Genomic DNA, 14,901 nt, shown 5'->3' with positions numbered 1-14,901 from the left:
TGAGAGTGTGTATGTGTCTGCACGTGAGGTGAGAGTTATGTATTCTCGTTTTCTAAACAGCTCTCTATATGCTTTCCCACTGCCGGGGGCACAGTTGGCCATTTTTGCAAAATTCAAAACACACTAACGTGCGCAAAGTTACTGAAAAGCCAGCCCAAAAACCAGTGATGGTGGGTCATAGACAGACCAATGGTTAGCATGGAGGATAGGGCCGCCCAATGTCCCCTTATACTTGCTTTATATTGAGTTTCTGCTTCTTTCAATGATTTTCCAGCAGACGGTGAAAAGCATGCTGCTACCCCTCAAAGTTGGTGCTACTGTGCATATTTGTTTTGACTTGGAGTTTTGGGATTTCTATTATGAAAACAAACTTCAAAAAGTTCCTACATTTCACTTTCATCCTTTTCTGGAATCTTCTTACACTAAAGCACATACTTTGAGTTGTAATCAAAACTGAATTAGGCGAGCAAAGACCGTGCTGTTCAGACTTAGCACCTTCTGTTTCCATCTACTGCCCTGTACTGTGATTTGGCATGGTTGTGCTATAAATGTGGTAGAACCATATTAAGTGCTCGTTGCGTTCATTCATTAGGGAAAGGTTAATATAAATATATTCTGTTCTTTGAATGTTAAACATTCTTCTCCATATTTAATTACACCTATATTAATGCCATTTACTACGTTGCCAGATGAAAAACAAATCCTCTGTCAGCGACTGGATACAATCCAAAACTTCAGATGCATTTTTTAACCATTATTTGGTTGTCTTGAATTGAGATGAATGTCCCACTATCGAAATTATTTATTTATTTATTTAGAAGACGAGTATAAACTCTGACGGAGTGTGTGATATCAGCCCGAGCTGTATTAGCGTTTCATTGGTAATTTGCAACTTCTACAGACAAACGTCCAGGTAGCCAGACATTCTTTCTTTTTTTGGGTCAGAAAAGCTCTTTCAAAACTGAGCTTCATAGCAAGATCTCTTCCTACATGTCACCGTTTACATGGGTGCATGAACGGCAAATATAAGTAGATGGAAAAATTCTGCATGCAAGTCATAATTATTCAGGTTTCCGTCGCATAAACCTTATTTTTACACTACTTAAATGTTTTTTCATTGTTAGTTACCTCTCTATATAGTAGTTTGTGTTGTTAGTGGCGGAGTCTGCCATCTGGTACTGAGATTTATCCTCTGCATTAAAGCCATCCTAAACATTTGTAGGAGCAGTGGGCTGCTGTGAAACGGCCGGAAGCAACTTGGGGTTCAGTGTCAACAGAGTAGCTGCACAAACGGCACTTCCTGCCGCCAGGGATCCATAACTGTGTAATTCCAACAGGCCTCTGGTATTTGTACTATGATGTTCTTAATGCTATCACCAGTTACAGCAGTTGTTGCCAGAATCAAATCAACCAGAATTTAAATTCTGAGGATTATAACTTCAAACTATGAATTGCCACCTCTGCGCCAAACAGTCAAGTTGCAGTTTCCACTGTTTCTGTCCAAAATGTCATCACTTCATAGTTATTATCCTTTCAGGCATTTGTGTGAAATTCTCATAATAAGCCTATTCATTATTGAGTTATCGCAAAAAAATGTGACCTTTGACCACCAAAATCAAATCAGTTAATTCTTAAGTCAAAGTCGACGTTAGCGCAACATTTGAAGATATTCCCTCCATGCGTTTCTGAGATATCGAGTGAATGGAATGGCGGACAACTGCAAAACATAATGCCTCCAACCGTGGCTGACGCCAGTACAGAGGCATAGAAAATAGCATGTACTCTGTGTGTGTGCGTGTGTGTGTGTGTGTACCTGTATTCTTCCTGTGTGAACACAGGAATGACAGAGGGCTGAAGGACTGTGATCTCTACTAGAGTTGTGTTTTCCTTTACTGGCTCACCATCATCATAGGCCACCACCACCAGCTGTCAATCAAATACACACACACACACACACACATACAGGTTAAGAGTCAGTAGATATCCACATGCTCGCTTGCAATATTGCAGTCCAGTGCTGCCACGGCTCTTGTGGCATTTGCAAATATACCAGTTCACACCATTTTACAGTGTGCAGACAGCAGAGACAGCCAAACAAATCGATGCAGCTAATGCATGACAGGCTGATAATAAACCAAAATGAATGTCTACATTTTTGCTGCCCGCATTCTAAAAGCACATAATGTGCATGGGAATAGGAGAACAGGATGAGTGTGTGTCCCGCTGGTGTGCTTATTTTTACTTCTTAGCCTTTCTTCTTTATTTAATTGGGGGGGGGTAACTACTGTTAACCAGGCCCAAAGGACTCCTAATGAAGGCCAAATTTAAATATCAAGATATTAAAATATTGTCTTTTCTGCATCTTATTTAGCCAGGAAATTGCTACTGATAATGCATTGCATTGCTGGAAACTTACACACTTTGTTGGAACATGTGGTAGTTAAGGGCCTTGCTCAATAGCATAATGACTTCCTTTCAACTGCACCGACGATGTAAATGGGTTGCTTTTTATTTACAAACCTGTTCCTAGCCTTGCGCACTTGCTTATGCATGCCAAGCTGCTCCAAAGACATTTTATGAAAATACACTGTGGTGCCATTATAATGTGATGCAAGGAAATTAGGTAGACATTTGCAACATATCAAATTCATTGTCTAACTGTGTCATCTGTCGTCGTAAAGATGATACCTTGGACAGTGTTTATCTCGGTAATAATCCCAAAATTGTACACAGTGTTGGACTGATTCATTTTGTTTAAGCCAAACGAGGTAAAATTAGGCCCCTGAGTGACATCTTCAGGGGACGCTGAATCCTTGTTGTGTTAATTAAAGCCCAGTGAAAAGATGAAATGAGAATGGCCCAAAGCCCCATTGAGGAGTGCAGCTGGGAAAAGGCAATTTTGAAACTAATAAGCTGCTGCGGTATACTTTGTACAGCGGATAGGGATTTATAAGAGTGCTCTGTACAAAGACACCTTTATGCTTTACAAATAACACAAGAAAGCAAGTACAATCTGCATGTACAAAATCATCAAATTCATTTCTAAAGACTTAATTCGTGTGATGCGGTCCCAATCCTCCACCGACTAAATCTAAAATATGCTAAAACTAAAGCAAAACAGGGAAGCGTCACATAAATCTGCAGCAATGATGTCTCTATTGGACTACAGTCCCAGTGCCAGAGTTTACAGTTAGAATAGATCAATTTGATTGATTGGGGATAACATTAAGTGATGCTGCATATTTCCATTATGATAAACAGTAAACACTGCACCATGGTTATTGTTAATAATACACAGAATACATTATAGTTTGATGGAAGTTAATATCTTCGCCGTAGGACAATCTTCTACTGCTGTTTTACTCCATTGCAGATGTGCATGTTTTATAATGTCTACAATTCAAATCACATCTTGTTTTACCCAACTACCATAGTTATGCAGTCACGTAAATGCCGCATACAACAGGGGTTGTTTTTAATTCAAAGCAATTTCTACTTGCAACCCCCCATCACAGGGTGCATGTCTGTGAGTTGTAAATTAAAATGTGCGTGTGCATACTTACACTGAACTTGAGGTTGGGCTCTTCGTTGAGGTTAACTCTGGTTACAACATTTCCCGTCTGTTCCTCTACGTCAAATATACTGGCAGAGTAATGAAAAGCCTCCTGGTTCACTTTATAGCGCACCAGGCCTGCTGGGGTACCCTGATAGGAGAACAAGTACACTTAGGATGACAGATTCAGATGAATGTGGCATTAGGATGAAACATATCTTGCATTCTTCCTGGAATACCGACGTGCTTACAAACTTTTTACAATGCATCAAATTAAAATCATAGTGTGGTAATGACTACTACAGTATTTATTATCCAACGCAATCATTTTGGGCCTAAATAAAACAGTGCGTCTCTGTCCAAGTACATATGAAGCAGTTAAGACACACGTCACAATTAACAAGATTTACAATTCAGTTTTGTGTCAGTGTAAACCTTTTTAATGGAGCTACCGATTGGTCAAAAATGTTAATTCCAGTATATAATGTAGAATATGTACATATATAGAACAGAATTAATTGATAATAAGTGACATTGACATCCAAATATTATATATATATATATAACTACGGCTGCTAAGGTGCTATTTAGTTGGTTGTTTTCTGTTTTCCGATAAAGATGAGAGCTATTTTTCACAGCCATTGCATCTCAGATCTGCATCTAAGCAAAAGGCTGTGTGACTCAGCAAATTCACACACGCTTTATTCACACTGCACTCAGACCCAGCTTTGATTTTTACAACCTTTTAAACCTGGAGTTAACTGCACCAGGCGATCTAATGGCTCACAATTGAACTATAAAGTGAGCAAACCTTCATTTTACAGCAAGCTGATTAAACCAGCCTATATTACAAATGTTTAGAGTTAAAAGCCCAATGGAGGTATCATTAAGTGCGACACTGGGGGTTGAAAACACGGCTCCACTGGAGAAAACAAACATTTAAAACACACACACAAACACTGCAGAGAAGCACAACTATCTTACATTATATTCCCAAACACAATTTGAGGAGCAGAGTGTGAAAAACAGTTTGAATAGCAGCAGCTGGAAATGCTCACCGCAGGGTCAGAGTCATTGGCCATCACTGTGGTTACAATGGTTCCCTTGAAAGCATTAGGGGCAACCAGGCCTCGGTACACTGACTGGCTGAATACCGGAGAAAAGTCATTCATGTCCTGGAGCGAAATAAACAAACACAGTATGGCATTACGATTGTAAACATACAGTACATCAAGTTGTTTTTGTTTTCTATTAAGGGCCTAAAATGTACACATTTTTAAAATACTAATGATGTGCAAACTGACTTTGTTGGCATTTTGCTTTCACTACAATTCTTAAATTGAACTTTATTCTTATTTTCACTTTCTCTCTGCAGCCCACAAAATTACTCACTAAAGCGGGTTCACTTTCCATAGGTTCAGGAACATCTGGCCTCCCCAAAGGAGAAAAAGCAACAGCTGTTTACAGTATCAACACCTAATCTAGGTAACATAACCCCTGAGCCCTTAAGGTTGACATACAGTACAATATGGATTCTTTTAACTTTTTTTTAGTTATAGTGCTCTCTTCAAAGCCTTTAGACCTTGACAAAAGCAGTAATGTTACCTCACAGAACACGGGACTTGTTGGTCTACTGCAGCATTGATTGGTTAATTTGTTAGGGATTTTCTGTGACTTTCGTATTCGAACTAACGTGTCTGCTTCTCCAAACTGGGAGCTTACCAACGACCATCTAAGTTACTTTAGGAAATACAGTGACTATGGATAAAGACTTACGTGTATATATATATATATATAAATGTAGAACATCATCATGCAGAAACCTACGTTAGGTCACGTGGGAAAACGTTTTTAGAAGGGCTTGGGGAGCAAATTGTCACTAAAACATATAAACTCCGATCAAAGTTTTAATGCTGCGATTTGAATACATAAGGAACACCACTCGGAAGCTACAGTATGATATAAAAACCTAAAAAAATAATAATAATAATGGAACCACCCTTTAATAGTATGACTATAACTCCAAAGTTTTCGACAAAAGATGAATGTACCATGGCTTTTGCGCAAATGTAGAAAATGTGCTAATGTTATGCAAAAACCACTGGTGGGGCCCCTGGATGTCAGTATAAACACACCACCCACACACTCACCATGATTCTGACAGTAACAGAGGCGAGTCCAGGAGGCATGCTTCCCTCTGTGTCCATGGCCTCTACCGTGAATGTGTACGTGGGCCCCGATTCACTCAGAGCCTCATAGTCCAGCACTCTGAGAACCGACAGCTCTCCTGTCACTGGGTCAATGTGGAATAGTCGAACGATCCCCCGGTCCGAGCCCTGCGCTCTGATTTGATATGTGAGGTTGGAGCCGAGGTCAGCGTCTATCGCCTACAGGGCAAGACGGAGTCAAGGAATGGGACAGAAAGTAATATAATCACAGTGTGAATTTATGGCCAGTTGAATTTTTTATGTTTGCCAGAAGGAAATGTGTTGGGCTGGCCTGTCTGAAACACCTGTGGTAGTGGTGGCCTGTATCTATTTTACAGTGTAGCTGGAGGGAAAAAGATGCTTGTTTCCTTCTTTTTCTTACATTCCTTTCCAACTCAGTGTGTCTTCAAGTGTTTGCAAATTAAAATTCTGACTTTTTAAGAAGTCTCTAATGCAGACTGGAGTGTAAATAGAAACCAATTTGGTCATTTCAAAGACGGTAAATAACTTGAAGCGTGACTATGATGCTGAGTCTTATTGACTTCATTCAGTACCTGAATTAATACATTTTTGAAATAATTGTGACCATCATTGGTAGGGAGTGGGACATTTGAACATTTGAACTTGTTTAATTATTAGTTAGTTAATCATTGGCTGATGGAGATATCGAGTTAAAACCAGCCAACACGTTGACCTGGACAAAGGGCTAATTTATAAACTGGAACCTCACAATTTGCAATATATTACATTTCTTCAGAAAGCTATAGTATAAATAACAATCAACTACTGAAATGATTACAAAATTGACTACTAGATCAGTTGCATATCCATCAACCCACTCACTCACCTTGAACTGTAGTATGACTGTATCTTTGGGGCTGTTCTCCGGTAGGGTGACATTGTACGTTTGTTGGGTGAATATCGGGCTGTTGTCGTCTACGTCCAGAACAGTGACGGACAGCGTTAATCTGGATCGCCGAGGGTCCGATGCACCATCCCAGGCTTCAACGGTCAGAAAGTAGTGACCTTTCACCTTGAAGATGATGGAGAATCACAGTCAAAATATTCATCATTGCCAATGTCAACCGTTTTTTTGTTTTTTTTGTTTTTGTATTGCATTCAACAGCTATGACAGTCATGTGAAATCTGAACATATAAATCCCTTCCGCTGACCTCTCTGTCCAGTGGCATTGTAGTTCTGATCGCTCCGGTGGCGTTGATGCTAAACAGCTTCTGGTGGTTGACGAGCCGATAGTGGACTTGACCGCTCGCCCCCAGATCTGGGTCTGTAGCCTAAATACAGACACACAGAAACAACACATGCACACTGGTAATCAGAAGGGAGGACTACGGGTTTAAATCCTACAATTCATCAGACTGCCATTGAAGCCAATCATTCTTTGATTGAAAGTGAACTTCCTCTCAAATCAAGCTAAATGAGTGTGTGAATGAAGTGTGTGAATGTATACAAGAGGTAAAACACTTAACCTCTTTCAATCTTGTGAACATTTACAAAGCCTTTTTTTTCTGGGATAAAGAGAAATACATAGCGTTGACAAGGTGGCAAAGACATACCAGGGTGATCTGCTCTCTCTCTCTCTCTCTCTCTCTCTCTCTCTCTCTGTCTCACATTTTCCCCGGTGTCAGCTTTTCCTTTCCCCGTTTTTGCAACTTGTCCAGAGCAATTAAAATTATTCTTTAAGTAGAAATTGTTAAAAAATTTTCCAGAGTTAATGAGACAGTGGTTTCAATTTCCACTAGGTAAAAAAGAAGTACTTATTTCCTTTGTTGGACTTCTTTCATCTGAATATCTTTCTGCATCTATGGACTACAGTCAAACTCCGTCGCCACACCATCTCTTTCAACTAATTAAATAAGGTGTTGAGAAGGTGGCAAATTGCTAGCCGGTCCTGTCCAATCAGCATTTTGGCAGCATTAAAATAGATCAGAGCAGAGCAGAGGAAATATTAACACCGTTTGTGTGCAGGGCTGAGGTTTGCGTACGTTGCTTTCTGACTCTAAAAGTCCCCAAAAAGAAATAAATAAATGTCTTAAGAATAATTGATTCACAACTATTCATGCAGCTAACAGTAAGAAAGCTGAGTGTGTGATTATAATGTTATCAGTCAGAGTGTGAGCAGTACAAGACTCTGCACAACAAAATAAGTCAGGAGGAGGATTATTCTGAAGTGATTAATGTTAAAAACACAGACAGCCTCACGATTAAGGATAATACTTATGGTATTTGCATACATTATGTCTTAGTGTTCATTGTGTCAGCGTAAATCATGACGATATATTGCCATGACAAGGATGTGACGTTAATGAGAATTTGGTGATCACTGAGGAAAAAAACTGTGACAAAATCTATTTGATATAAAGCTAACACAATAATGAAAAACAAAAACACAGCGGGAAAAGAGTCATCAGCTGGCAGCTCTGCCTGACTGTACTGAAGCACAGCGATGCTTTGAGCAGCAGCCAAATACTCACGACAACGTTAACACGCGGGTTTCTAGCAGGTAATATTTAGTAATATCTACTCAGTTTGGCATGTTCGCATCCTAACATTTGTCAATTGAGGTTAAAAGGAATTAGTTTTGCAGGTATTATTTGATCATTAACCAAAGTACTGGAAAGTATTGACCTGATGATGGCGCTAGATGAAAAGTTTAGGGGTCAACAAAGTCATTAGGATTCATCATAATTTCATGGCAAACCATCCAATATCTGTCAAGATATTTTACTCCGATCCAAAGTGTATAACCGTAACAGTGTCAGTTTAATATGTTTATCTAAAGCTCATTACTCAATTCATATTTATATTCCATTTTTGCTGTACTGTGTCACTTCCAGCTGTTGCACTGACCCATTTTTCCCCCCCGTTTCCCCAATTTTGTATCATTAAACTTTCATCTTATCTCACACAGCGACTATTAGGATTAATAGAAATGAGGTTCCGTCTTGCCAGTGTTATGCAGACTGCAAGAGAGAGGAATCAAGTCCTCTTTTTGTGATTTGCAATCTGTGATTCATTGATATCCGGTTGTAAAGCTGTACTGTACATTTAATGGAGCATCAAGCTTTTGGATGATTATCTTGGGTTGTTTTGAAAAGAGGGAGGGAAAGATTAAAACATGGACACTAAGAGAGAGAAAGTGGGAAACAAAGGAAGGGAACAAGCATTTTGTGAACGTGTTTACCCGTTGAACGCTTTTCACATGTGCTTCCACGTGTATGTGAGACCCAAATGTGTGACAATCTCACATCATTTTCTGGAAGACATGAGAGATTTATCCCTGTGATGTCAGCCAACTGAACTGATGGAGAAATCCTGGGAAAAATGGACAGCAAATTTGTCCTGCCTATATGCAAATAACGGGGCAAATGTTTGATATTTAATAGGGAAACATTATTGTACATAAAACCTTCCTTCAAACTGCCAACCGCAGAGATGTCATAGCGTTGCATTTTAGACATTAGATGAAATCCTTTAGATAGTAGGCTAGATTAATCGTCTTGATATCAAACATATTTTGGTCTGCAGTTCCTGGAGTTGGGTACCGTGCATGTCGGTGACTTTCTCTCCGTCCTTCCTCTTTTATTTCTCTTTTTCTTGTGTCTTATACACCCCTCACAGTTCTCTCAGCATAATTACACTGTCAGACAGTTATAAGCCAGAGACACAATAGAATAAATGTCTCAGTTGCCTTACATTCGCTGCTTTTCAACAAACGCTGACAAAGAAAACCAGATTAAAGCCTGAAATCGACACTTTATCTCTACAATAGCTTGCTCTACCTGTCGCGTTTGCCGGCTCATACCTGTTTTCTTCCAATCTTCCTTGTTATCATTTTTATTTTCATCACTTTCTCACCTCCACCTCTAATTGCATCCCTAGATACAGCAATAGAATTACCTGTAACTGAAACTAAATGGCAGATTTCTTTTTTAAATCTGTGTATTATCACAGTGTGGGTGTCTTTTCTCAGTGAGATACACATACAGACAAGTCATCACTCGAGTTGTATTACTTCTAGATAGTGCATTTAAGTGTGTGTGTGTGTGTGTGTGTGTGTAAGTAAGAGAGAGGTCAAATAAGACACGGGAAAAAAACATGATCTTTGGGTGAAACTGGTCAGTCAGACATACTGTATGTGATTCTTGTTGAGGAGTTGCAAGAAGACATCTTTTCATTTTGTCCCAGGGCAAAAAATATATACTGTAAATGCTGATATGTTAAAGACAAGAACAACAGCTTGCATTCCGTATCTATTTGGTTTTCTTTGGTTAATTGTGCTTCCTAGCATTAATGGTGGCTTTTGAGGATGAACTAAATCAGACTATATCAAGCAATCTGATTGGCTCATAGCTGTGATACTACAACCAGATACCACTGCTTTGACGTCTTTTTCTTTCGCACTGTAAGTATCGCTCTGAATCTGAGATTAAAAACTCTGTGTCATCGTGGTCATGAGCTATTGGTTGAATGGATTTGTTTGTTTCCAGGGAAAAGCTGTTGTGGTAAATAAAAAAAAATGGTTGGCAACACTATTAGCATGAAGAGTAAACGGTATCGTCTGCTTTCTGTAGTTTTTTCTCTTCAAAAATCTTCAATCATTTAAAACCACTTACAGAGAAAGAATACAACATTTACAGCTAGCCTTAACGCCATCTACAGTAGATGTCGAGAGTAAACAACCACGCTGTTGTGCTGGACTGTTAGGAAAGCTTGAATCTTTTTATATGGCTGCCGTTGAGGGATCAACTTAAACTGATGAAGAGGCCCTTTGGGAGGCAGCTAGCTTGACATTAAATGTTTGATTCTGAAGCCAAACAGCATGTGCATTGGGTGCCATTGCAGCTGCTATGATGCAGCCTTGTCCACTGTTTCTCAGGGTCGCAATGGCAACATTACAGAAAAGGATTTCAATTTAATCACTTCTGGAGTCTTTGCTCCTATCTGCCACTATATCATGCAAATGAAGTGCTCACCTTTCTTTATTATTTTTGACCTTCTATAATCCTATCTTTAATGGCCAAATGACCTCTCTCGGAATTCATCCAGTCTTTCCTTTTTCCAATGCATTTTTCACCTCTTTAATAGAAAACATGTCTCAAACTCATGCAAGTCAGATTAAGAATGCAACCGTTCTCCCTTTGCTCTGTTGTCTCCCCCCCCTCTCTCTCTCACCCCTATTACCTTTCCCCAGTGTCTTTCTCCCATTTCTATCTGCCACCCATGCATGTCTCACTTCCTCCCCTCTTTCCATCTCTCTCTTACCTCACCAGCATCAGAACATCAAGGTCGGGTCCATTCATTCTTCCGGAAATCTCTTTAATACCTACAGGTAGGGACCATGGTTTGGAATGAGGCCCAGAGTCGTGCCTTGCACAGACCGCTGAGGGATCACCCCGTCTGTTTTGGTTTGGAAAATATCCAAGGGTCCTTGAAAGGTAGGAAGTTCAGGATTGGAATACTTTCGAGTGCCCTCTCTAAAGATTAGGGTGGGTTTTTGGATGTTGAATTTGGAACATATCCAAAAATCTGTCCAAAACCTAAAATTTGGAATGCTTGGAATGAAATGTCCTCTTTGAAGATATGGTTTGGATTACGTGCTTAGAATACCCGAAAAGGTATTGAGCTTTTCACTTTGGAACCTGTTAAAGGGTAAAGCCTTGTTCAAAATCCTAGACATGGGTGTACAAGGGCCATGCATTTATCTCAGGAGTAGTCCTAGTGTTCAACCAAAGAAGCACGATTAACATTTAAAACCTGGCAAAGTGTCAGACTGATCAAACACCCCCTGACACTGGTGTATAAAGGCTATGATATAAGCTTGGAGCAAATCCAAGCAAGCGTGCAACCGAGGGAGCATCTTTAAAGATCAGAGCCTATCAACGTGTCAGATTTCCCCATGACCCCTGTCTGGGTAATACATGAGTCAGTTATTAGGTCTGGAACGAGTCCAGGAGTCTTTGTGGTAAGTGGAGGCGAGGGTGCTGATGTAGGTGAAAATGCATCCCACAGTGTTGAGGAGAGATACTTTTACTTATATGTGCTACATTTTTTTACTTGACATTATAGTATATATGTTGCAGACTAGAAATAATTATTTTTATGCAATATACATTTCATTCATATTTGTTCTTGATTCACCACTATTTCCACAGAGACAATAGGATTGAACAGAGTGAATTAAGATCATGGTAACCCCAAACGCTTGTCAAAATCTGCCCCTTTGCTCTGGGATCAACACCTGCAAGAATTTACCAAAACTTAAGAACACTGCCACACAACAAAATGCTGAAAAGCCTGATCTTGAAATGCCATCATTATATCAATATAAGTGGATCAACTTTTCAGCTGCACAGTTGAAAGCACTGACACAAGTGAAAGCACTGACACAAGTGAAAGCACTTACGTTGCATGCTAAAATGGCTGCTTACAGTTCACTAAATGACAAAAAATGAGGATCTAATGATTTTGTTGATTGCTGCTGACATTTAGTTTCTTGGACAATAGTATAATTTTAGGACAAATCATTGTTCTACCGAAAATAACATAATGGAATTTGAAAAAGTCAATCCATCGCAAACAATAGAAAAATCCCTTTTTTGATTAAAAATCTGCAGCCTTATAGTTAAAATCAAACTAAGCCTTAATCTGTAATTTCTTAACTTCTTATCTTCAAACACAGAGGTCATGTGATGACATCAGTCCTGCATGATTAGGCGTCTTGGTGATTTGGTCATTTTGGTCTTATTTTAGGAGTTTTGTTTTCTCCGTACATTTTTTCTGCCCCTTTCCTTTTCGTGAATTATGGAGGCTGCTTTGGCAATTCTAAAAGAGTTTTGACAGCATTTTGGTTACAAATTGAGGAAGCTTATCTTGCTACACATGGAGACCCAATCGCAGAGGAGCAAGAGACCAGGGGACCTCATGTGATTTAGATATTTGTCTGTGTTAAGTTAATCAAATGTATCCCCCGGATATGATGTCCAAGCATGACATCTGCTGATATTAAAATATAATACTTTATAATACAAAGATGTGATATTATAAATAATATTGTACAGGCCTATTTATGTTTATATAATACACACACAGTCCTCCAAGCATAGTAACAGACAGTCCTAATTACAAAGCTACCAATGTTTACAGAGTCATGTTAGTGATCACTGGTCCCCATTGTAAAAGATTATAAGAACAGAACTTAATTAGAGCCTCTGTGAATCTGTGTGTGATGCCTGTGTGTCTGTATGTATGTATGTATGTGTGGTAAGGAATATAAAGGACAAGACATGCAGTAATATAGTTAAAGTAATTATGTCTTTCTCTCAAGGTCTCAATGTCCTTATGTCTGGATTGCTTACACTGAGACATGATGACCACAATAACAAAAAGAGTTACAGGTGTAATAACTTGACATGCTCTCCCAATGTGTTTGGCCTTCATCAGAGTGTATTTAAGAACATGCAGTGAGCAGTGAGGTGAGGGAGTGGGAGAGAGCGGAGCGCTTCGTGTGCATCCTCCTACCTTGACCTGTCCAACGTAGGCGTGATCCTGCTCCTCGATGACAGTGAGGTTCACTGGCAGTGAAGAGTCGAACAGCGGGTCATTGTCATTAACATCTGTCACCACGATGCTCACCGTCACAGTGGAGGTCTACACATGCATACACAAAAACACGCACAAACAAACACAAATTTGTCTTACTATTGTGGTCATCCAAAGCTGAAATTTGTATTCCATTAAACATATTTTTCCAGGGTTGTTTTTTGTTTGGTCCACTTTCCACTTTTTCTTGCCATGTTAAAAGGGATTTGGGTTAAAATATGCATAATTAAGAAATCCGTGTGAAAAATACTTTAGCAAGGCAGCTAGAGGTCAAAGAAAGAACACTTCTTATCGATCATATGGCGTCATTTTGGACCAGACAGCTCAGCTGGTATGATACGGGGTTTTCTTTTGGGATAGACTGTGCCAAGAAACTTAACTGATCCCCTGAGGCATTAGAGCACGTTTATGAATGTTTGGAGATATTAAAAAAACTATTTTACAGTAAATGTCACCAATTCTCACTGTTTCGCAACAGTATAAGAAATGTTACAGAGTGAGCACGGAAGACAAGGAAAGAGAGAGAAACTGGTAAGAGGTCACCAATTTCTTAATTTGACTTTCATAAGAGCGAGAGAGGGAGAGAGAGAGAGAGAGAGAGAGAGAGAGAGAGAGAGAGAGAGAGAAGATTTGACTTTTGAAGAAGGGAACTGGGAGGAAGTGGAAAATGAGGAAGAGCTAACCGATTCACAACAATGGGATGGAAAAAGAGAATGCAGTGTGTGTGTGGGTGTGTGTGGGTGAGTGACAATCACAGAGGTGACAACAGGCTATTGAGGTTGGCAGGGCACACGGTGATGCAAGTAATTTGAGGTTAAGAGCTCACAGTTGACAAAACTGTTTATCCGAATGCCAATATATGTAAAGCGGTAGAGCAGAATGAGCTCTGATATAATGAAAGGAAGGCTGTGAGCAGCGCTGGCAAACACACACACACACACACACACACACACACACACACACACACACACACACACACACACACACACACACACACACACACACACACACACACACACAAATAGAGAGAAGGAGATCTAGTAAGCTTCATTTTGCATCGGGGGGCTCTAAGCAAATCATTTTTTCGATAACCGTACAGCTCAGAGTTTATTATCCTGCTGATATCATGGCCAAATGCCAAAGTTTCACGCCCATCCAAATTTGGTGACACAATATTCTTAAAGGCACAATGAGTAGGAGCTACGAAAATGGCATACACAGCGACCAAAAAAAAACCCCCGTGAATACAGCGAGGCGAAACGCGAGGCGGACAAAGCTCATTCCCAAACGACAGTGAATTTGGAGGCTGGCTTTCCCCCGCTGGCGAGCACCGTAATCCTCAATGAGCTGGGGAGGAGGGGCTAACAAACCGCCACCCACGGTTCATATTCACTGTGCCTTTAAGGTTTCAGATGTATTCTCTACCATGCGTTGTACAGTACAATTTTCCAATAACCAATATGACTAAAAGAGGAGAAACTTATCAATTATTACATATATTACATGTTATGTAACTTTTG

At 39.7% G+C, this 14,901-nt stretch overlaps 1 protein-coding gene across 1 annotated transcript in view; it reads right to left on the bottom strand.

Annotated features, from left to right (window-relative positions):
- Positions 1–14,901, bottom strand: part of LOC142951876 (protocadherin-15-like) — an 87,105-nt gene that overhangs the window by 21,084 nt on the left and 51,120 nt on the right. The window contains exons 19-25 of the mRNA XM_076093732.1: positions 13,301–13,429; positions 6,934–7,053; positions 6,608–6,793; positions 5,704–5,940; positions 4,612–4,728; positions 3,564–3,704; positions 1,814–1,926 (exon numbers count right to left, since the gene is read on the bottom strand). Of these exons, the coding sequence (XP_075949847.1) occupies positions 1,814–1,926; positions 3,564–3,704; positions 4,612–4,728; positions 5,704–5,940; positions 6,608–6,793; positions 6,934–7,053; positions 13,301–13,429 (1,043 nt within the window). The remainder of the gene's footprint in view (positions 1–1,813; positions 1,927–3,563; positions 3,705–4,611; positions 4,729–5,703; positions 5,941–6,607; positions 6,794–6,933; positions 7,054–13,300; positions 13,430–14,901) is intronic.

The sequence above is a fragment of the Anarhichas minor genome, unplaced genomic scaffold (assembly GCF_050575085.1).
Source record: "Anarhichas minor isolate MPS153535 unplaced genomic scaffold, ASM5057508v1 ptg000017l, whole genome shotgun sequence".
Lineage (NCBI taxonomy): Eukaryota > Metazoa > Chordata > Actinopteri > Perciformes > Anarhichadidae > Anarhichas > Anarhichas minor.
This window is presented reverse-complemented; position numbering and strand designations above follow the sequence as displayed.